Consider the following 24642-nt stretch of genomic DNA (forward strand, 5'->3'; position numbering starts at 1 on the left):
GTACATGTGCCTTGGGTGGTAGCCTGCTGACCCTTAGGCTACTCACCCACGATTACAGCCACCAATGAGAGCCGCAAGCCACCAGAGAAAGCAGCTTTTATTGATGAGTTATCTCCAGAAACCAGAAAGACTATGTACCCACTTTTGGTCCCCCCCATCCCTCTAGACCTCGCAGTGCTCCACCTAGGGAAGGGGTATAAATTGCCTCTTGGTTTTTCAAGGCCGTAGTCTTTCCTCTTCCTGTGTAGCCCAACTTAAGAAATTCAGCAGCAGTGCTGTTTTTTTCAGCAGTGTCTGCTGCAGCTACTTAGTAACAATTATGGGTGAAGAGGTATGAAGGGAAGCAGTTAGATGAGTAAGACGAATGATGCACAGGAAAACAGGAACAGTAGCCTATCAAAGGTCCCTCTGTCCTGCCTCAGTGGCTTGATCCTTCATTGGCTGCATTTCTCTTTATGCTGAATCACTCCCTTCTGAATCAGATCGGGGATTTCCACTGCCAGCCATGGACCCAGCTGCAATACAAGGGAGACCCTGTGAGATTACTACCAGCCAGTCAATGCCTTGTATTCCACCAGAAGCTCCTTCCTAGAGATAGTCTGGGAGAACAGACCCAAAGGAAAACACTGTTATTCCAGGTTTACTCTCACTGTTCTTATATCACTCAGGACCAAACCCCTTCCCCTCTTATACACCAGATACTCCAAACTTACCCCTAGAGCCATGAGATGAGCTAGTCCAAACTTAGGCACATTCCTGGCCCACAAAGGCTTAAAGTGATCAGTCAGGCATATTTTGCCACCCCTATGAGAGGAACAAGATCAGAAGGTGTTGACATGCAAGGTACACCACAAAGCAAAGCAGATTCTTGAGAGCACAGGAAGACTACTGGGGATCAGAACTGAGAACGAGGTCATCTAAGTGCTTTGCCCAGGCTTGGCAGAGGGAGATGTAGAATTTCTCTAGGCCGGCAGACTCTGGGGAAATTTCTGCCTTGGAGAGTTCTTCACCAAGGCCTTCTTTGACCTTTTCCCATCTCCTGTTAAGTCCTACCTGTACATCTTTGCTGTTTTTCCATCTAGTTCAGGTACTGCAATTTCTGGAGCAGTAGTGGGATATGTGATAGGAATCTGGAAGAATTACAAGGCTTTAATATGACAGAAGCAGAATAGAAAGGAACTAATCTAATCAGATATACACATTTCTTGGTTGAAATGAAAGGTGCTGCAAACTCCCCCAAGCAGCAGTTACATAGCAGGGTTCTGGACATGGAGATGAGTAATTAAAACCTGTGCTTGTTTCAAACGTCATTAAGATTTTCCCTCCCATTTAAAAAGTTTTCTTTGGTCCCTCCAAGAAAGGTTAGCTTGTTAACAATCACCTAATCCATCATCCTCAACTAACCTCCATTAACTACCACTCCATTATACTCACGTCAAACTCGATGTCAAACTCATATTTGAGGAGGTCATGGATGTACCAGCATTTTCCAAACCACCTATAACAGAAACCAAACCTCAGTCCAATTTTCCCATTCTTCTAATACTCATACGACATCTTTTTGGCTTAGGTGACCAGCCTGGGAGACCCATAGGTTGGGAATTGGGAACTCTGGAGTTGTGGGAGTGAAGACTAGAAGGGGGCAGGAAAGGCCTGAGAGTGGGTTCTGGGACACCGGAATGCTTAAGCTAGGTAAGATCCCCACTGCCACAACTCCCGAGAGGGTCTGCCTACCGAGTCCCTTCCTTGTTGGACTCCAGTCGGAACCAGTCATTGTCCGCATTCTTGTTGTTCTCCACATACTAAAAGCAGAAAATGAGGTTTTTGAGGGGGGAATTGGAGCCAAGGGCAGTACGCCTTCCCTCAAAAGAAGTGTGATTAGTATGTTTACCCAACTTAGTATGTTTACTCTCTTTACCCAACTTTTCTGACATAAGTTGAAGTCAAAGCCATATTGGTAAGTAGGGCACTTGTGCAGAAGAGAGAATAGAATGCTTGGGTTCTACTCAATTTAACAGGCACAAAAAACTTTATGATGTTGCCTGGCTTTTCTTCTCACTTCTGACAATCTCAGCGACAACTCATTTTATGGCATATTCCTTCCCAAGACTTCATTTTGTCCTGATGTTGACTAGCACTCATATGCTGATGACTTCTAAATCTTTATCTTTAAACTAGAGCTTTTCCCAGAGCTTCAAAGTCTACATCCAAATGTATATTGAAACTTCTACCTTCATTCCACAGGTGCAATTCAAACTTGGCACTGCCAGTTTCCCCCTAGTCCTTCAGACTTGTTTCTTCACAGCACCAATCTCCATTGGCAGTATTAGCGTGCAGTCACCCACGCTAAAAATCTGGAAATCATCCTTAAGTCTCCTTCCCCTTTACAAACCAATCTTTTATGATATCCTGCTGATTTTACCTTCTGAATATTCTTCAAGTCTACCTCTCCTCTCTTTACCATAACTGCTGAATTTATATTATCACTTTTCTTTTGCCTGGATTAATGACAGCCTCCAAACTTCAGCCTTAGCCCTGCCAATTCTGTTTTCCTCTCTTCTGCCAGTGATTGATTTAAACCCAAATCTCATCATGTTAACATCCTCTGCTTAACATCCTTTAAAGGTATCCCAAGGCCTCCAAGATAGAATTCAAGTGCTCCAATCTATTTATTGTCTTATCTACCACTCCCTGACACACCCTGATGCTCTAACAACTCTGAACTACTTGTGTTTCTTCATATAGGTCATGTGTTTCTAGCTTCCATAACTTTGCTCTTGCTGTTCCTTTTGCCTTGAATGTTCTTCTCTTATGCTCGTTTTTTATAAGGCTAACTTATGTTTACTCTTTCAGTCTCAGCTCAAGCATTGCCTCTTCTAAAAGCCTTCCCTGACCAGACCCAGGCTAGATTTAGGTATCTCACCTCCTGCTTCAAAACATCCTAGCAATTTCTCAGATTCCTTCTCCCTCTTTCTCCACCTTATGTATTATAATAATATGTTTCTGTCTATCGGTAGGCTCCACTTTATTCGGCTTTGGATACCCTTCCTAGGTACCAGATGTACATTATTTTTTAAATTTATTTTTTAGTGAATACATGCACCAGGAAACCTTTGAAACAGAGACCACCGCAAGAAGTCAAATTTTTTCCATAGAACGGAGATTAGCTGAGAAAACGGTTCATTCCTAACTGAGCTGAGCTCCTCATCTCTCTGCAACTAATACCTACTTTAATTTTTCGCTCTAATATGTATTCCTACCTTAGGACAAGTGAAAGAGCGGAGGGACTCAGGCCCGGACTTAGGGCTCTAAGAAATCCTTAAGACCACCTCCCCTACATCCAGGAGAGCAATCACCTGGAGCCAGAAAGACACGTCATTTTCCTGGGCCGCGTATCCCTAAAATAACTGCTGCTTTCAGGAAGAAAATCTGGCCCCACTGTAATTCCTAGCTTGAGTATCTTCTGCCTCCTGCCCACCGCGGCTCCTTAAGTCCCCCAGCCCCGAAGTCATCCAGTATCGTTGAATTTTTAAGTTAAACTTTAAAACCGGAAGTGGATTCCACACGGAGCCTATTCCGATGGACACCTGATTGCCCGCAAACCTTTTACGACACGGTTGACAGTAGAAGCACAACTAACCCGTATAAGAGACTGATATTCCTCCTTGAGTCTCTGCACCCACAACTCCCGATCTCGAGGTCCGGCGTTGGTCTTCAGCACCGGGATCTCAGACACGACACGCCGGGTGGCCTCGTCCGCCATCTTAGACCAGGGCACAAGAGAAATACGGAAGTGGTATTACCTGTAGTTTACATTCAGGGCGCCTCCATCTTTACTATGGGAAGATGGGGAGTGGCTGCCTTAAAACTTCGCTGAATACGATCTTTATTTTCTAGTAACGAAGACGAATTTGTCACCGGATCACCTGCTTGTGGGCGCAACGAGGAGGAAAGAATGGAAACGGATGACTCTGTCCTGAATATGGCACCTATCATTTAACTGCAGATTGCTCAAAGGGTGACTTCCGCTCATGCTCAGAGACGTAATCTCAGAAAACCCTTCTGGACACTTGAAGAATTGTTAGAATTTCAGGCAGTTTTAGGCGCTCTTCTGGTTCCTGTCATCCTAAAATGCGCGAGTCACCTGTTTCAGCTTTGATTAAACTTCCTTAACTTCCTTGTAGTTAGGCTGAGGTAGCAGGGAGCCACTGTAGTCTTCCATTCAGTTCAGTTCATTTCTGTCGCTTAGTCGTGTCCGACTCTGCGACCCCATGGACGGGAGCATGCCAGGCCTCCCTGTCCATCACCAACTCCTGGAGCTTACTCAAACTCATGTCCATTAAGTTCATGATGCCATCCAACTATCTCATCCTCTGTTGTCCCCTTCTCCTCCCGCTTTCGATCATTCCCAGCATCAGGGTCTTTTCAATTGAGTCAGTTTTTCGCATCAGGTGGCCAAAGTATTGGAGTTTCAGCTTCAGCATCAGTCCTTCCAATGAATATTCAGGACTGATTTCCTTTAGGATGGACTGGTTTGATCTCCTTGCAGACCAAGGGATTCCCAAGAGTCCTCTCCAACACCACAATTCAAAAGCATCAAAAGTCATCCATTAGGAAGGTATTAAACTTCTGAAACTTATTGGAAACCATGGAGAATCAAAGTATATACAGTCTCAGGCCGAAAGAGTTAACACAATTGAATTAGAGAATTCTTAATAAATGCCAAAATTGTTGAAAGGCCGCTAGAAAACTTGCCTTCATCTAGCCTAGTCATTTTTGGGTATGAAATTAACAAATCTAGGAGGGAATCATGTCTCTTATCTCCAGTGCATGGCACACAGTAGGTACCCAGTAATCCTTTTTCAGAATTTTGTATCTTCCAGTTGGTTTTTAAACAGAAGCACATTATTTTTGGCCTTAACTTACATGTCTTGTTTGCAGCGTTAATCACTGCAACCTTTAGCTGTAATTTTGGATCAAATCCTATTAATCATGAAATTCTATAGTTTATCTACAAATTTAATTTCTTATGGCTGAAACCTCCAGTACAATGCTGAGAGCAGACACCCTTTTCTTGTTCTGATTTCAGGGAGGAAAGCACTGTCTTTCTTTTTTAAGTATGCTATTCTCTATAGGCTTCTCATGGGTGCCCTTTATCAGGTTAAGGAAGTTCCCTTCTCTTCCTAGTGCTGAAGGTTTTTATCATGAATGGGAGTGTTCCCCCCTCCCTGAATGCTTTTTCTTTATTCACTGAGATGATGATGTAATTTTTTTCTTTTATTAGCATGCAATATGTTTCTTTAAAATATTGGATAAGGCTAAGGCAAAGCTTTGTAGTATCTCACTCGAGTTTTCTCTCCTAGAGAAATAAAGATTTATTCCATTTTGAGTGTGGGCTTTGTGGTGTGGTGGAAAGCAGAGATTTGGAATGAGGCGTGCAATTTGATTGTCATAAGAATTTGGAGGAGGAGGAGAAATAGGGAAATGTAGGTCAAATTGGGTGCACAGTGTTATAAAAAGAATACATTCTGAGGATTTAATGTACAGCTGGCTCAGCAGTAAATCCACCTGCAATGCAGGAGACTCAGGTTTAATCCCTGGGTCAGGAAGATCCCCTGGAGAAGGAAATAGCAACCCACTCCAGTATTCTTGCCTGGGAAATCCCATGGATAGAGGAGCCTGGTGGCTACAGTCCACAGGGTCACAAGAGTTGGACACAACTTAGTGACTAGACTGCCACCACCACCGCATGGTGACTATAGATGGGCTTTCTCTAGTTGTGGTGTGTGGGTGAGCAAGAGCTACTTTCTGTTGTGGTGCATGGGCTTCTCACTGTGGTGGCTTCTCTTGTGGAGCACAGGCTCTAGGTGCAGTGGCTTCAGAAATCGTAGTATGTGAGCTCAGTAGTTGTGGCACGTGGATTTTAGTTGCTCCATGGCATATGGAATCTTCCCACACCAGGGATTGAACCCATGCATTGCAGGCAGATTCTTATCCACTGTACCACCAGGGAAGTCCAGTCTTAAATGTTCTTCCACACATGTGTTGACTATGTGAAGTGATGGATATGGATATTGATTTTGGTAATCATTCGTATATGTGCTCACACGTGCAGATGTATTCACCACATGTATATGATAGATACATGCAGATGTATATCAAGCCACGATTTTAAAAATATATAGTTGTCAATTATTCCTCAGTAAAGTAGGGGAGGGCCAGACTTTGATGAATTACTTTATCTCTGTGAGCTGCATGTCCTCACCTATGAAGGGATAGTAGTGTTTATAGGGCGATTTTAACTATATATACGAGCTTTTCATTTTTATTTTACTTATTTTTATTTATTTGTGCATTTATGGAGTTCTTACTACATTCAGGCATTGGAAATACAGTAGTGCATAAGGCAGGCAGAGTACTTGCCCTGAAGGAAATTGTCCTAAAACAGCTATAAAAAGGAATTGGACAGAAATGACTGGAAACTTCAATTCTGGGAAGTGTACTGACATCAGACCATGGTTTTGATGGATAGTACTGTTGGGTACACGAGGGTGCCCCTGAAAGTAGTTGAAAATCCCATTGTCAGTCATCATGGAGAAAAGTAGCCCTAGGGACAAAAGGAGAAATATTGTATTAGGGAAATAAACTTTGGACTAGGGGAGGAATTTAAGTTTTTCCTCATTCTGATTTTAAAGGGGTTAGTCTGGACTCTAATATTCTCAGAGAATATAGCTCAGAATGGTGAGGAGAGGGTACCACCATATAGAGGATCAGTATAGATAGCATATTCAAAAGCAGAGACATTACTTTGCCAACAAAGGTTTGTCTAGTCAAGGCTATGGTTTTTCCTGTGGTCATATATGGATGTGAGAGTTGGACTGTGAAGAAGGCTGAGCGCCGAAGAATTGATGCTTTTGAACTGTGGTGTTGGAAAAGACTCTTGAGAGTCCCTTGGACTGCAAGGAGATCCAACCAGTCCATTCTGAAGGAAATCAGCCCTGGGATTTCTTTGGAAGGAATGATGCTAAAGCTGAAACTCCAGTACTTTGGCCACCTCATGCAAAGAGTTGACTCATTGGAAAAGACTCTGATGCTGGGAGGGATTGGGGACAGGAGGAGAAGGGGAGGACAGAGGATGAGATGGCTGGATGGCATCACTGACTCGATAGACATGAGTCATGGTGAACTCCTGGAGTTTGTGATGGACAGGGAGGCCTGGCGTGCTGCGATTCATGGGGTGGCAAAGAGTCGGACACGACTGAGCGACTGATCTGATCTGATCTGATCTGATCTGATAGATGGGTAACCAGTTCAGAAAACTTTTTTCCTTTTGTTATTGCCTTTAATTATTCTGGAGACTTCAGCAAAGAATTCTTATAACACTGAAGAGAACTTGGTGGAGAGAATGATTAAAAAAAAAAAATTTATACAATGCTTACAATGTGCTAGGAACTGTCCTAAACATTAAAAAAAAAATTAGATCCTTTAGTTCTGGCAACAATCTTAATAGTTACTTCATTAGCTTCATTTACATTTGAAGAAACTGAAGTTGGGCTCAATGAAAGAAACCCCTATATCACACAGCCGCTAAATGGTAGAATTGGCATTCAGTCCCAAGCACAGTTTGGCTCTAGAGATCACATCCACAACCAGCTTTCTACCGTTTCTGGGCCAATGTGAAATTAGTAGCAGTGATCTGAGGGGTCAGAGTTCATATTAGAGGGCTATTCATCACCCTTAAAGGGCAGACAGTTATCAAAACACAAAGAGAGACTGCAGAAACAAACAGTAGAGCTGCAGAAACATAAATGGGACAACCAGCCCCCTCCCTGGAATGGGCTGAAGTGTGCACAGGACTCTGAGGTGTTAATGTCACCCCTAGAGATTATAGAACTATGGACTTTGAGTTCAAAGCAAGATCTTGGCAAGGGTTGGGGGTGTCAGAGGATTTGGTTAATAAAGATGAAAATACATATTCTTTGGGGAGGAGAAATTAATAAGTAGTCAATTACCATAAAATAAATCTCTATTCTGGACATGTACCAGTACAGTCCAAGTACATATGCCTGAGAGAATCAGGTAAGGCTGATAGTATTGAACTGGATCCCTTAGGATGAGCATATTGAATATGCCGAAAAGGAGAGAACAGGGTAAATGTGACATTCTAGGCAGAAAGAAGAGCATTCTGGAAGTCAGGAAGTCATGAAGGAATAAAGTAGTATATTAAGGACAGCAGATATCCAGATCGTTGTTTATAAGAGAACACGGAAGAAAGCGCCTAGCAGGACTTAATTATATGCAATATGCTATATAGAAACATTTATAAAATAAGCATAAAATCACAAAACAAAATTATACACAGATGGAGCTTCAAAATACTTACAAATACATGCACCTGCTCAAAATTCAAAAGGTAGAAAATGCTATAGAGTGCAACGTAAGCCTGTAATGTAATGTAATGTGAATGTGAGTCTCCCTCTAATCCCATTCCTTGGCTACTTAGTCCTCTTCCCCAGGGCTCTCCTCTCGAACTAGCTCTCTGTATATCCTTCCAGATATACTCTGTGCACTTACACATATACACACATATACCTTCTTTGAAAACTCTTTATATAAGTCATAGCATACTGTTCAAATTTCTGCTCTTTTTTCATTGAGTAAATATCTTGGAGGCTGTTCTATATTAATACATAATTAAACTACCTCATTCTTCCCACCCCGACTCTTTCTTCTTTTGTAGATGCATCCCACTGTATGAATCTACCATAATTTCTTCAGCAAGACCCTCAGGAGGTATATTTAAATTGTCTTTTGCTATTTATTACAAACAGTACTGCAGTTAATAGCTTTGTCTACTCATCACTTTGTACACATGTAATAAATACCTAGATGTAGTACTGTTGCCTCAAAAGATTTGTGCTTTTTAAAATTTGTTAAATATTGCCTCTATAAAAGGCAATTTGTTAAAAATTGTCCTCTATAAAAATTAAACCAATTTGTATCACTACTAGCAATATATGAAATGACAAGTTTCCCCTCCTTAAAAAAAAAAATCAGTGTTAACAACAGAGTTCTTTTTGCCAATTTCATGACTGAAGTAGAATCTCAAGACAATTTTAGAGTCTATTTCTCATTCTGAGTAAGGTTGAATATTTTTTTCATAGGTTTAGGATTCATTTGCATTTCATTTTCTATAAATTCTTATATGCATTGCTCCTTTTAAATTGTCATTTGTTTTTTCTTACTGATTTTATGAGTTTTTAAAAAATATATATTAAAGAGATTAGTCATTTGTGATGAATTATAAATATTTTCCTCAGTTTGTCTTAGTTTTTGTTCATAGTATTTCTAACCATGTAGAAATTTTTTTTCCCCACAGTCTTTTTTTGCTTAAAATTTCTGGTATTGAGTCACCACAACAGTCTATATTACTTTTTAAAAATTATCCCATGTTTTCCTCTAGTACTGTTTCTCTTAAAATGAAAATGGCTTTGTTTGTTCTAGCTTATTTAAACAATACAGAAAAATAAATTCAAAATTCTACCCCATATTAAAAAAAAACCTGCTATCATTTTAAGTACACATCCTTCCAGACATCTCTATGCAGACATTTTTCTTCGTTTGGTTTTAATTTACTGTTATATAGGTGCTTAAGATGGATGCAAAGCTTTTGAACTTTCAGTTTTTCTTTTTTCCTAAGATGTTCATTTAAGACTATACATTTCCCTATAAGCATAGCTTTAGTCACATCCACATTTTGTATGTAATATTTTTATTATCATTCAGTTCAAGTTATTTTCTAACTCCAACTGTGATTTTTTGGGGGGAGGTTACTTAGAAGTACTGTATTTCATAACTTCTAGTTACTTTTTTGTTACTGATCTGTATCTTAACTGCAAGTCAAGAAACATACTTTGTATCACTTCAGAACTTTGAAATTTGTTGAGATTTGCCTTATGGCAGTATAGGGTAGGGCTTCCCAGGTGACTCAGTGGTGGTGAAGAATCCACCAGCCAATGCAGGAGCCTCAGGAGATGTGGGCTTCATCCCTGGGTTCAAAAGATCCCCTGGAAGAGAAAATGGAAACCCATTCCAGTATTCTGACTGGGATAATTCCATAGACAGAGGAGTTTTCCATGAGGTTGCAAAGAGTTGGATATGACTGAGCATACACTATATGGTCAATTTTCAAAATGTCCCAAGTGTGCTTGAAAAAAATCTGTAATTTGCAGTTCTGGAGTATAGTGGCTGTATATATATATTTATACTCGTTGAGTTAAATTTGCTACTCATGTTATTTAAGTTTTTATTGGTTCTGAAAGAGGTTTGCTCTATCAGTGAGTAAGAGCAGTGTGTTAAATCTGTTATGATAGTGAATTCGTGTATTTTTTCCTTGTAGCTCTGTCACTCTATATATTTTCAAGTTAACTTCATACTTAAATGCAACTTTAAAACTTCCAGGTATATTCAGATCAGATCAGATGAGTCGCTCAGTCATGTCCGACTCTTTGTGACCCCATGAAACGCAGCACGCCAGGCCTCCCTGTCCAAAACCAACTCCCAGAGTTCACTAAGACTCACGTTCATCAAGTCAGTGATGCCATCCAGCCATCTCATCCTCTGTCCTCCCCTTCTCCTCTTGCCCCCAATCCCTCCCAGAATCAGAGTCTTTTCCAATGAGTCAACTCTTCAGGTGAGGTGGCCAAAGTACTGGAGTTTTAGCTTTAGCATCATTCCTTCCAAAGAAATCCCAGGGCTGATCTCCTTTAGAATGGACTGGTTGGATCTCCTTGCAGTCCCAGGGACTCTCAAGAGTCTTTTCAAACACCACAGTTCAAAAGCATCAATTCTTCGGCACTCAGCCTTCTTCATAGTCCAACTCTTACATCCATACATGACCACAGGAAAAACCATAGCCTTGACTAGACGAACCTTTGTTGGAAAAGTAATGTCTCTGCTTTTGAATATGCTATCTAGGTTGGTCATAACTTTCCTTCCAAGGAGTAAGCGTCTTTTAATTTCATGGCTGCAGTCACCATCTGCAGTGATTTTGGAGCCCAGAAAAATAAAGTCTGACACTGTTTCCACTGTTTCCCCATCTATTTCCCATGAAGTGAGGGGACCGGATGCCATGATCTTCGTTTTCTGAATGTTGAGCTTTAAGCCAACTTTTTCACTCTCCACTTTCACCTTCATCAAGAGGCTTTTTAGTTCCGCTTCACTTTCTGCCATAAGGGTGGTGTCATCTGCATATCTGAGTTTATTGATATTTCTCCCGGCAATCTTGATCCCAGCTTGTGTTTCTTCAAGTCCAGCATTTCTCGTGATGTACTCTGCATATAAGTTAAATAAACAGGGTGACAATATACAGCCTTGACATACTCCTTTTCGTATTTGGAACCAGTCTGTTGTTCCATGTCCAGTTCTAACTGTTGCTTCCTGACCTGCATACAAATTTCTCAAGAGGCAGATCAGGTGGTCTGGTATTCCCATCTCTTTCAGAATATTCCAGTTTATTGTGATCCACACAGTCAAAGGCTTTGGCATAGTCAATAAAGCAGAAATAGATGTTTTTCTGGAACTCTCTTGCTTTTTCCATGATCCAGCGGATGTTGGCAATTTGATCTCTGGTTCCTCTGCCTTTTCTGGAATGTCAGGTCCATGAATCAAGGCAAATTGGAAGTGGTCAAACAAGAGATGGCAAGAGTGAATGTCGACATTCTAGGAATCAGTGAACTGAAATGGACTGGAATGGGTGAATTTAACTCAGATGACCATTATATCTACTACTGCGGGCAGGAATCCTTCAGAAGAAATGGAGTAGTCATCATGGTCAACAAAAGAGTCTGAAATGCAGTACTTAGATGCAATTTCAAAAACGACAGAATGACCTCTATTCATTTCCAAGGCAAACCATTCAATATCACAGTAATCCAAGTCTATGCCCCAACCAGTAACGTTGAAGAAGCTGAAGTTGAATGGTTGTATGAAGACCTACAAGACCTTTTAGAACTAACACCCAAAAAAGATGTCCTTTTCATTATAGGGGACTGGAACGCAAAAGTAGGAAGTCAAGAAACACCTGGGGTAACAGGCAAATTTGGCCTTGGAATACGGAATGAAGCAGGGTAAAGATAATAGAGTTTTGCCAAGAAAATGCACTGGTCATAACAAACACCCTCTTCCAACAACACAAGAGAAGACTCTACATGGACATCACCAGATGGTCAACACCGTAATCAGATTGGTTATATTCTTTGCAGCCAAAGATGGAGAAGCTCTATACAGTCAGCAAAAACAAGACCAGGAGCTGACTGTGGCTCAGACCATGAACTCCTTATTGCCAAATTCAGACTTAAATTGAAGAAAGTAAGGAAAACCACTAGACCATTCAGGTATGACCTAAATCAAATCCCTTATGATTATACAGTGGAAGTGAGAAATCGATTTAAGGGCCTAGATCTGATAGATAGAGTGCCTGATGAGCTATGGAATGAGGTTCATGACATTGTACAGGAGACAGGGGTCAAGACCATCCCCATGGAAAAGAAATGCAAAAAGCAAAATGGCTGTCTGGGGAGGCCTTACAAATAGCTGTGAAAAGAAGAAAAGCGAAAAGCAAAGGAGAAAAGGAAAGATATAAACATCTGAACGCAGAGTCCCAAAGAATAGCAAGAAGAGATAAGAAAGCCTTCTTCAGCGATCAATGCAAAGAAATAGAGGAAAACAACAAAATGGGAAAGACTAGGGATCTCTTCAATAAAATCAGAGATACCAAAGGAACATTTCATGCAAAGATGAGCTCGATAAAGGACAGAAATGGTATGGACCTAACAGAAGCAGAAGATATTAAGAAGAGATGGCAAGAATACAGAGAAGAAGTGTACAAAAAAGATCTTCACGACCCAGATAATCACGATGGTGTGATCACTGACCTAGAGCCAGACATCCTGGAATGTGAAGTCAAGTGGGCCTTAGAAAGCATCACTACGAGCAAAGCTAGTGGAGGTGATGGAATTCCAGTTGAGCTATTCCAAATCCTGAAAGATGATGCTGTGAAAGTGCTGCACTCAATATGCCAGCAAATTTGGAAAACTCAGCAGTGGCCACAGGACTGGAAAAGGTCAGTTTTCATTCCAATCCCAAAGAAAGGCAATGCCAAGGAATGCTCAAACTACCGCACAATTGCACTCATCTCACACGCTAGTAAAGTAATGCTCAAAATTCTCCAAGCCAGGCTTCAGCAATAGGTGAACCGTGAACTTCCTGATGTTCAAGCTGGTTTTAGAAAAGGCAGAGGAACCAGAGATCAAATTGCCAACATCCGCTGGATCGTGGAAAAAGCAAGAGAGTTCCAGAAAAACATCTATTTCTGTTTTATTGACTATGCCAAAGCCTTTGACTGTGTGGATCACAATAAACTGGAAAATTCTGAAAGACTTGGGAATACCAGACCACCTGATCTGCCTCTTGAGAAATTTGTATGCAGGTCAGGAAGCAACAGTTAGAACTGGACATGGAACAACAGACTGGTTCCAAATAGGAAAAGGAGTATGTCAAGGCTGTATATTGTCACCTTGTTTATTTAACTTATATGCAGAGTACATCACGAGAAACGCTGGACTGGAAGAAACACAAGCTGGGATCAAGATTGCCGGGAGAAATATCAATAAACTCAGATATGCAGATGACACCACCCTTATGGCAGAAAGTGAAGCGGAACTAAAAAGCCTCTTGATGAAGGTGAAAGTGGAGAGTGAAAAAGTTGGCTTAAAGCTCAACATTCAGAAAATGAAGATCATGGCATCCGGTCCCCTCACTTCATGGGAAATAGATGGGGAAACAGTGTCAGACTTTACTTTTCTGGGCTCCAAAATCACTGCAGATGGTGACTGCAGCCATGAAATTAAAAGACGCTTACTGCTTGGAAGGAAAGTTATGACCAACCTAGATAGCATATTCAAAAGCAGAGACATTACTTTTCCAACAAAGGTTCGTCTAGTCAAGGCTATGGTTTTTCCTGTGGTCATGTATGGATGTGGTCATGTATGGATGTGGTCATGTATGGATGGACTGTGAAGAAGGCTGAGCGCTGAAGAATTGATGCTTTTGAACTGTGGTGTTGGAGAAGACTCTTGAGAGTCCCCTGGACTGCAAGGAGATCCAACCAGTCCATTCCACCCTGAAGGAGATCAGCCCTGGGATTTCTTTGGAAGGAATGATGCTAAAGGTGAAACTCCAGTACTTTGGCCACCTCATGCGAAGAGTTGACTCATTGGAAAAGACTCTGATGTTGGGAGGGATTGGGGGCAGGAGGAGAAGGGGACAACAGAGGATGAGATAGCTGGATGGCATCACTGACTCGATGGACGTGAGTCTCAGTGAACTCCGGGAATTGGTGATGGACAGGGAGGCCTAGAGTGCTGCAATTCATGGGGTCGCAAAGAGTTGGACACAACTGAGCGACTGATCTGATCTGATCTGCATTCTTCAGACCACCTTTGCGGAAAACAATTTCACTTACAAAATATTTCTGATTTCTAGAATACCATGCGTCCAGGCCCTGAACTCATTTAAAATGCTGAGAATCCTGTTATCATTTTAGCTAATCATCAGAGAAATTATAACTAACAAAAAGAATTTTCCTAACTCATTTTACCTCATTTCTTCATGTTTTCTCCCAAGCTAGCTACTTATAAACATTTTTATATAGCCAAAATAATAATGTAATTATCAGTATTGCAGATGATAGCTTATTATATATATATAATCATGAAAATCAACTTTAAAATTACTACAAGTAATAGAATTTAGTAAACTGATTGGAAGACGAACTATCATGCAGAAATAAATATCCTTTATATATAAACAGTAAACAAAACATATAATTTAAGAAAGACCCAATTGTAACAAATCAGATAAAATGCCTAGGAATAACCAAAAAGAATGAGCAGGATCTGCATAAATGAAATTTTCTTTCCCCCACACTTCAAGGCTTGCAGGATCTTAGTTCCCCAACCAGGAGTTGAACCTGTGCCCTTGGCAGTGAAAGTGCAGAGTCCTTACAACTGTACTGCCAGGAAATTCCTAGTATGAATGAAATTTTAGAATGCTACCCACATAAAAGAAAACTGGGTCAAATGGAAAGTAACATCATGTTCTTGGAGAGAGAGAATATGTAATGATGTCAATTTCCCAATGTTATCTATAAATTTAACATCTAGATAAAAATTTCCACAAGATTTTTAAACAAATTAATTTTAACTCACATGGAAAAATAAGGAAAAAATGAAAGGGACATTCTGAAAAAGATAAGTAATGACTAAAAGTTAACCCAAATATTAACGTGTATTGTAAAGCTACAATAATTAGAACAGTGGGTTAATGCCCTGTGAATAAGTCAACTGAGGAAAACAAGTGGAAGACCCAAATACATAAGAAAATTTTGCATTGATAAATGTGTCACTTTAGAGCATTGGAAATATTATACATACCCTTTAAAATTAATTCCACACGCATTAATAGCAAATTGTAATTAACATAAGATACTAGAAACTAAAACATGATATGATACACAAAAGGTTGAAGGTAAAAGAATGGGAAAAGATATATTGTGGAAAAATAAACCAAAAGGAAATTATATAACAGATGTAATAGGCTTGAAAGCAAAAGCATTACTAGAAATAAACAAGAACACTTCACTTGAGTAAGTCTAATATACCTGGATTTAAGCATTAATTTACTAGCGTGTGAGATGAGTGCAATTGTGCAGTAGTTTGAGCATTCCTTGGCATTGCCTTTCTTTGGGATTGGAATGAAAACTGACCTTTTCCAGTCCTGTGGCCACTGCTGAGTTTTCCAAATTTGCTGGCATATTGAGTGCAGCACTTTCACAGCATCATCTTTCAGGATTTGGAATAGCTCAACTGGAATTCCATCACCTCCACTAGTTTTGCTCGTAGTGATGCTTTCTAAGGCCCACTTGACTTCACATTCCAGGATGTCTGGCTCTAGGTCAGTGATCACACCATCGTGATTATCTGGGTCGTGAAGATCTTTTTTGTACACTTCTTCTCTGTATTCTTGCCATCTCTTCTTAATATCTTCTGCTTCTGTTAGGTCCATACCATTTCTGTCCTTTATTGAGCTCATCTTTGCATGAAATGTTCCTTTGGTATCTCTGATTTTATTGAAGAGATCCCTAGTCTTTCCCATTTTGTTGTTTTCCTCTATTTCTTTGCATTGATTGCTGAAGAAGGCTTTCTTATCTCTTCTTGCTATTCTTTGGAACTCTGCATTCAGACGCTTATATCTTTCCTTTTCTCCTTTGCTTTTCGCTTCTCTTCTTTTCACAGCTATTTGTAAGGCCTCCCCAGACAGCCATTTTGCTTTTTTGCATTTCTTTTCTATGGGAATGGTCTTGACCCCTGTCTCCTGTACAATGTCATGAACCTCATTCCATAGCTCATCAGGCACTCTATCTATCAGATCTAGGCCCTTAAATCGATTTCTCACTTCCACTGTATAATCATAAGGGATTTGATTTAGGTCATACCTGAATGGTCTAGTGGTTTTCCTTACTTTCTTCAATTTAAGTCTGAATTTGGCAATAAGGAGTTCATGGTCTGAGCCACAGTCAGCTCCTGGTCTTGTTTTTGCTGACTGTATAGAGCTTCTCCATCTTTGGCTGCAAAGAATATAACCAATCTGATTACAGTGTTGACCATCTGGTGATGTCCATGTGTAGAGTCTTCTCTTGTGTTGTTGGAAGACGGTGTTTGTTATGACCAGTGCATTTTCTTGGCAAAACTCTATTAGTCTTTGCCCTGCTTCATTCCATATTCCAAGGCCAAATTTGCCTGTTACCCCAGGTGTTTCTTGACTTCCTACTTTTGCGTTCCAGTCCCCTATAATGAAAAGGACATCTTTTTTGGGTGTTAGTTCTAAAAGGTCTTGTAGGTCTTCATACAACCATTCAACTTCAGCTTCTTCAACGTTACTGGTTGGGGCATAGACTTGGATTACTGTGATATTGAATGGTTTGCCTTGGAAATGAATAGAGATCATTCTGTCGTTTTTGAGATTGCATCCAAGTACTGCATTTCGGACTCTTTTGTTGACCATGATGGCCACTCCATTTCTTCTGAGGGATTCCTGCCCGCAGTAGTAGATACAATGGTCATCTGAGTTAAATTCACCCATTCCAGTCCATTTCAGTTTGCTGATTCCTAGAATGTCGACATTCACTCTTGCCATCTCTTGTTTGACCACTTCCAATTTGCCTTGATTCATGGACCTGACATTCCAGGTTCCTATGCAATATTGCTCTTTATAGCATCGGACCTTGCTTCTATCACCAGTCACATCCACATCTGGGTATTGTTTTTGCTTTGGCTTCATCCCTTCATTCTTTCTGGAGTTATTTCTCCACTGATCTCCAGTAGCATATTGGGCACCTACTGACCTGGGGAGTTCCTCTTTCAGTATCCTATCATTTTGCCTTTTCATACTGTTCATGGGGTTCTCAAGGCAAGAATACTGAAGTGGTTTGCCATTCCCTTCTCCAGTGGACCACATATCGCAAATGTCCACATTTTCAAAGAGGGAAATTCTAGATGGTGAATTCTGGAAACTGAAGAATTAAGATTATTGATTATTTTACAATCATAGAACAGTTATTAAAGATTATTTTATAAACGAGAGAAGAAAACAGTGAACCCAGATGCCAGCAGTGGTTCACCATGATGTGATTCAGTCGCCCAGGGTGTGGCTCTTCCTTGCCTTTGGGCCTCTAGCACATATCCTCTCATTCTAGGATAGTCTTCTGCAAGCAGACTGGCTCCTTTGGGCTCTTTGGGTCTCAGCTTCTGTGTTACCTCCTCAAAGAGAGCTTTCCCTGATCATTCCTTTTCTGTCACAGCAGTCTGCTCTTTTCCTTCATAGCGCCTATCTCAATTTAAAATGGTATATTTGCTATTTTCTTTCCTTAGGCAGTCCACCCATGTAAACAATAAACTCCATGAAGACATGGACCATGTCTGTTTGTTCACCACTCTGTATCCTACCCTATATGCCTATAACAGCACTTGACATTAGTAAATGCTTAATGTATGTATATTAAGTAAATGACTGGATGACTTTCCTTGTCAGTGTTACTAGACTAGCAGACTAGGGGAACATCACAGAGACACTATATCTTGATTTCAGAAAAAAAAACTAACAGTTTCCTGATATGTTCTTTGAAAAAGATAGTGAATTTGCTAGAATACAGAAATACTTTTATTTGACTGGACAACTGCTGCTGCTGCTGCTGCTAAGTCACTTCAGTCGTGTCCGACTCTGTGCGATCCCATAAATGGCAGCCCACCAGGCTCCCCCATCCCTGGGATTCTCCAGGCAAGAACACTGGAGTGGGTTTCCATTTCCTTCTCCAATGCATGAAAGTGAAAAGTGAAGTCGCTCAGTCATGTCTGACTCTTAGCGACCCCACGGACCGCAGCCTACCAGGCTCCTCCATCCATGGGATTTTCCAGGCAAGAGTACTGGAGTGGGTTGCCATCACCTTCTCCGAACAACAACTAAAGAGAATTAAATCTCTAATTAGCTGGAGGTTTTGGTAGGACAGGGCTGTTTTTTTGTCATGGCCTGCCTGTAGGATAACCAATGACTTGGAAAAAGTCATCCCCGTGGGAGCAGCAGAGAGCATTAACAAAGAACCTCCCGAATTTCTGAAAACTGGTGAAAACTGTTACATATAAATATTAGGTAACATTTATCTGATGTTTACAATGAGCGAGGCCCTGTGTTGACAGCTCATATATATTATTTAATATAATCTTTAAAACAATGACCTATGACATGAATGTTATTTTATATATACGCTCCTTTTACAGATGAGAAAACAAGCTCAGGGAAGTTAATGGAGTTACCCAAAGTCTTGTTAGTGAAGGTCAGAGGTGGCAAATGAAGGAAACAAGTTAAGGAGAATGTTAGACAGCAAATCCTTAGGATTCAGTAGCTGACTGTGGCCTCTACTCTCCTATTCAGGAGCCAGGAGACACTGGGATTCTAGCTAAAGGCTTACAGCTAGGTTAGAAACTAACCTTTTCTTCTCCTTGGAAGAAAAGCTATGATCAACCCAGACAGCATATTAAAAAGCAGAGACATTACTTTGCCAACAAAGGTCTGTCTAATCAAATGTATGGTTTTTCCAGTAGTCATGTATGGATGTAAGCTGAGCACTGAAAAATTGATGCTTATGAACTGTGTGTTGGAGAAGACTCTTGGGGGTTCCTTGGACTCTAAGGAGATCAAACCAGTCAATCCTAAATGAAATAAGTCCTGAATACTCACTGGAAGGACTGATGCTGAAGCTGAAACTCCAATACCTTGGCCACCTGATGTGAAGAACTGACTCACTGGAAAAGACCTTGATGCTGGGAAAGACTGAAGGCAGGTGGAGAGGAGATGACAGAGGATGAGATGGTTGAATGGCATCACCAAGTTGATGGACATGAGTTTGCACAAGCTCTGGGAGCTGGTGATGGACAGGGAAACCTGCCATGCTGTAGTCCACTGGGTCACAAAGAGCTGGACACGACTGAGCGACCGAACTAGAAGTACACCTGAAATTAGCTAACATGATGCTTTAGGTGAAGATGAAAATGAGTAATTGGAGCAGCTTAGAGTTAATGGGGAACCAAGAACTAGAGAGGATTGTCGGGTCAGCAAGTCACTGTAGGATAAAGTTCAAGAGTAAAGCCCAGGCAATGACATAGGGATCAGGGTGGGCCTGGAAGCGTCAAGAGTATACTTGTGACAATGGGTTACTAAGAGGGTATAGAATTATTTAAGGAAATGTCTGGCTCAAAAAGAGATTTTAATCTGGCAGAAATGGGAACAGCATAGACTGAGACAAGCAATCTCAATAGAGCATTCAGATTAAGAAAGATGAGAGATCTACTATAATTTTAAGTGGTAGTAACATTGGACTTTGAAAAAAATGCTTTAGTAGGGAGATGATAGTAGCTCTCTGAAGGGCTGACATTTAGCTCTGATGTGTTGATCCAGAGGAAAAAAGACAGGGCCAATAAATGCAAGTTACAAAGAGATTTTTTTTTTTTTTTAAGCACAGAAAAAAAGGCTTTTCTAATCACTGAAAATTACAATGAATTAAGTGCAGGGCATACTGGAAATGGGATCATGTGAAAGGTAGCTGAAGGATGTTTGTTTAAAGATTCGAAAGGAAGAAGAGATAATTGTGAGAACAGAGTGTATTGAGAAGTAGAAAAGAATGGAAACCAGGGTCCAGTTGGAGGCTGCTGCTGCTGCTAAGTTGCTTTAGTCGTGTCCGACTCTGTGCAACCCCAGAGATGGCAGCCCACCAGGCTCCCCCAGCCTGGGGGCCTGCCTGAAAGCTGGAGGGATGTTCTCTCAGTTGAGGCTCCAAGGAAGAGACAGGGATGAATATAAAGAAAGGGACATGAAAGGAGGAGGAACAAGAGAGTCCTATATAGGGTTCTCAATCTTCTCAGAGAGTTTTTTTGAGTTTTTAGTTGAAGTAAGGAGAGGGTGGGAAAAGAACATTAGACAAGAGATGAAGTTTTTGCTTTAACTGTAGAGATGACATACAGTTCAAGCAAAAGGGAAACAACTGTTTAGCTACAACTAACAGCAACAACAAAAGTGCATCCTAAAGGAAATCAGTCCTGAGTGTTCATTGGAAGGACTGATGCTGAAGCTGAAACTCCAGTACATTGGCCACCTGATGCGAAGAACTGACTCATTTGAAAAGACCCTGATGCTGGGAAAGATTGAAGGTGGGATGAGAAGGGGATGATAGATGATGAGTGGACCTGAGTGAGTAAATTCCGGGAGTTGGTGATGGATAGGGAGGCCTGGTGTGCTGCAGTCCATGGGGTCGCAAAGACTGATATCACTGAGCGACTGAACAAAAAAAAATCTTACTGTTTGAAATATTTCTTTCTCAGTGCTGGGCGTAAGTGCCAGTCTCCTTGGTTTGGTTAGCATTTATTCCATTTCACCTCCGGAAATCTACTTAGCTCTCTTCTGTTAAGGGCATTATGATCTTAGCCACTAGCACCAGGAAAGTCCTGAGGATTCATGTGTGTGTTTTTTTGTTTGTTTTGGGCCATGCAGTGCAGTATGTGGGATATTAAGTTCCCTGACCAAGGATTGAAACTGTGCCCCCTGCAGTGGAAGTGTGGAGTCCTAACCACTAGAACACCAGGGAATTCCCAAGTCTTCATGTTTTAAGAGTGTATTTCCAGCTCCCACCCCCAAAAGTAAACATTCCTACAGTCATGAATGCAGTCATGAATGGACTAATTTAGGAACAGCTGGCCAGGCGATTGTCTCAATGTCTGGAATCTGTAAAATTTAGTTAAGGTTTGGCCCTAGGGAAAAGGATTAGGTATAGTCCTATAGAGGAAGAGGGATTACTTTGCAGGCCTAATGAAGAAAAATTCCAGTCCTTTTCTTTATCTTTCCATTGTGAGTGAAGAGGGTGATAGGTCATCTCCCCAGAGGCTGCACTGAGCAGATAAGACACCACAGCAGTAGAGAAGGCCTCTCTTCTCTAATCCTCTAAATGGGGTTGGCTTAAGTTTGGAAGAGAGATGGGCTCCTGGAAAGGAATTCCCACCATGATGTCAAGATTGCTAGGCATCAAACCACTTCCTAATATGGATAGGGAGAGAATACGATTCAATTGTAAGTAGTGCCTGTCTGTCTCTTTTATGAGCTTATGTGGGTGGGGGCACATCCCCATATCATACATTACAGGTAGCAACCTCTGCCCTGATGACTCTTACTCTAGGAAAAAGAGTAATCTTAAGAAAATGAGGATGGAGTGCAGGCTGTTCACAAGGGAAGTTCCAGTATGGGGTGGTGGTGAAGAGGGGAGAGACAGTTTTGGCTTTTTCTAATGGATATCTCTTCCTTTCAACCTTGTAGAGACTGTTTATTCTTCCCAATCCTGCAGGAAACGGGGGCAGGGGACCATGCTTCTCCTTAGTTCACCGCTACTTTCAGATGATCATGCTCTCATCCTCTTGTAAAAACTCCTTCTCTGAAGCTTATACCATTTGGCTCTACTGTCCTTTATCCCTCCTGCTTACTGAAAACTCCTGTGCCTATTAAATAATCCCTCTGTGCCAAACTGGGTATGTGTATGTACGTGCTAAGTCACTTAAGTCGTCCAACTCTTTGAGACCCTATGGGCTGTAGCCAGCCAGACTCCTCTGTCCCTGGGATTCTCCAGGCAAGAATACTGGAGTGGGTTGCCATGCCCTCCTCCAGAGGATCTTCTGACCCAGGTTTCTAACTTGTGTCTCTTAGGTCTCCTGCATTGGCAGGCAGGTTCTTTACCACTAGTGCCACCTGGGAAGCCCTCCTATCTGGGTGGTTTTAGGAAAATCCACTTGATCAGTAGTTAGTTCTTGGTCTTCTCAACCTATACTCCTACTTTCAATTCCTTAACTTTACCATTTCTGGCAACACAAGTTTTTCTTGATGGCAGCCTAAGGGCTTTAATAAAGAATGGGAGAGGAAGCATTCTTGATGTGAAAACATTCATGGTGCAAGAATTGGCTGGTGTTTATTTGAAGACGCATTGAAAGACTGGGGTTGTCAGCTGTGACATATAATGATGGAATAGCATAGACGTTGAATTTCAATAATATCTAGTGAAGGTTCAAGATATGGATTTTACCTTTATGCCAAGTTTCCTGGAAACCTGAGTTTGGAGATAGCTTTTAACTTTCCCTGTTAGCTGCCTTTCTGGGGATAGCTGACGCTTTCGACAACTTCTCCTCTTGACACACTCTCTTCCTTCTAATTCTGTGACAACTAGGAACCAGGGTTTTTTCTTCCTCACTGGCTGTTCCTTTCCAAAGATTCTCCAAGGGCTCTTCTACTTACGGCTTCAGTGCTAGACTTCACCAAGGCCTCTGCATAGCCCTCTGCTGCTCTCTGGGGGAGCGTATTCAAATCTATGGCTTCAACAACCACTCTAACGTCCATGATTCAGAATTTCTGGCCTATACATCATTGGAGTTTTTAAAAAGCAGCTTTCTATAAAAGTAATGTATGTTACGTACACAGTAAAACAAATTCAAACAGTAAAAATGAATCTAAAATAAAAAGTATGTTTCATCCCTCCCAAGCCCATTTCATAACTCATTTTTTAATACTTGTATAAATATGCGTGTATTCTTTTGCACTTGCTTTTTTTTTTTCCAACTTAATATAACTTTCTCCCATGTTTTAGATTCGTACATTCAACCGTCATTTGGACATTTCTATCTGGCTGTCCCACAGTTATCTAAAATTCCTTCCTTTTCTGTGAAATTCTCCCATATGCTATCCCCTGCTGCTATCCCCTTTTTACCATTAACATTGTGATGAAAATTGTCTTTATACATTGTGCCTTTCTAGTAACTCAATTTACCTCGTTGTTTCTACCCCACCATATTTCTGAAACAGCTTTCTCCAAAGTTACTAAATGACTTACTTGTTGCAAAATCCAACGGACACATTGTAGTCCACATCTTAACGCGATTTTTTTTTTTTTTTTCTGCTTTAATACTGACCAATTTCCTTGATATTTCTGGTTTCTTCTTTCTACTTGTCCCTTCTCGGTGTCCTCTTTTCCCCTCTTTCCTCACCTCATCTCTTAAATGCAGGTATTCCTCTTTCTAGGCCATCTTATCCACTTCCATGGTTTCAACAACACACACTAAACTTTCCTTTTGGACTCCCAACCCACATTATGTAACATTCCATTGTCTAACGGATATCCCACAGGCACTTAAAACTCATTCTCTCCCCCACCTTCCCCGACCTCAAATAATGAAAATGGCATCATTAGTCCCTAGGTGCCTAAGCCAGAACACCGAGAAAAACCTTGGATTCCTCCCTCGGCCTCATATCCATTTCCGATCATTCCCACCCTCCCCCGCCACCATCGGTACACACCCTTTTACAGGCCAGACCACTGTGATCTCTCTTCGGGATAAGAGCGTCCTAACGTTCTTGGGTCTAACTTCGCCCCCTCCAATTCATTCTACCCATTGCTACCCCTGATCTTTTAAAATGCAAATGTATTTGTTTACACCTCAGCTAAGACTCTTCAAAACCTATTCATTATCCTTAGGAAAATAATTTACGTGGCCTTGCGTAAACTAGCCCCTCCCAACCTCACAGAACTCATCTATTTACCCCTCTTTAGCCATACCATACTGCTGGCAGCTCCAGAAGGTACCCAGTCTCCCACCCCCAATTCCCAACAGTCCAGGATTCAGCTCAGGTGACACTTCCTTCAGGAAGCGAGTGCTCAAAAACCAAATGCTCAAAGAGTGAAATCCGAGAGGGCAACTGACCAGTGATTTCTGTTCCGGACCTAAGTTTACGGAACGTCCGGGTTATCAGGAAGCTCGGGGCAAAGGTCAAACCCAGACCGTGAACCTTCCCCCAAGTTCGTAGGGCAATCGGACCCTCGTAACATTCCGCCCTTCTGCGTCATGGCTGCCAGTCGCAGTCTGTCAGTGGATCTTGAGGTCGACACTCGCCAGCTCGGGTCCCACCAACGTTTCCACACTAGAGAGTGCAACCTCTCACAGG

General features: G+C 41.3%; 1 protein-coding gene across 4 annotated transcripts; it reads right to left on the reverse strand.

Moving 5' to 3' along the window:
• Positions 1-79: 79 nt before the first annotated feature.
• On the reverse strand, positions 80-24440 carry UFC1 (ubiquitin-fold modifier conjugating enzyme 1). 4 transcript variants are annotated; one of them, XM_061401039.1, is made up of 7 exons: positions 24257-24440; positions 3641-3763; positions 1735-1802; positions 1435-1498; positions 1054-1130; positions 714-804; positions 80-515 (listed from the first exon to the last, which is right to left on the reverse strand). In XM_061401039.1, exons 1-7 carry the CDS (start codon positions 24257-24259, stop codon positions 435-437), a joined length of 507 nt encoding a protein of 168 aa, XP_061257023.1. In that variant the 5' UTR covers positions 24260-24440; the 3' UTR covers positions 80-434. The 4 variants fall into 4 exon arrangements, with proteins under 4 accessions (XP_061257023.1, XP_061257017.1, XP_061257010.1 ...); XM_061401033.1 differs by lacking the exon at positions 24257-24440 and adding an exon at positions 23534-24145; XM_061401026.1 differs by lacking the exon at positions 24257-24440 and adding an exon at positions 3927-4026.
• Positions 24441-24642: the final 202 nt, after the last annotated feature.

This window comes from Bos javanicus, chromosome 3 (genome assembly GCF_032452875.1).
Source record: "Bos javanicus breed banteng chromosome 3, ARS-OSU_banteng_1.0, whole genome shotgun sequence".
Taxonomy (NCBI): domain Eukaryota; kingdom Metazoa; phylum Chordata; class Mammalia; order Artiodactyla; family Bovidae; genus Bos; species Bos javanicus.

Bases quoted from the DNA above. Each gene is read 5' to 3' on its own strand.
- UFC1 (XM_061401039.1), bottom strand. The intron at 1,499-1,734 runs GTAGGCAGACCC...TTTCTGTTATAG, and splicing joins TCCAACAAGGAAGGGACTCG to GTGGTTTGGAAAATGCTGGT. The intron at 805-1,053 runs GTAGGACTTAAC...TTCCTCTCATAG, and splicing joins AAAACAGCAAAGATGTACAG to GGGTGGCAAAATATGCCTGA.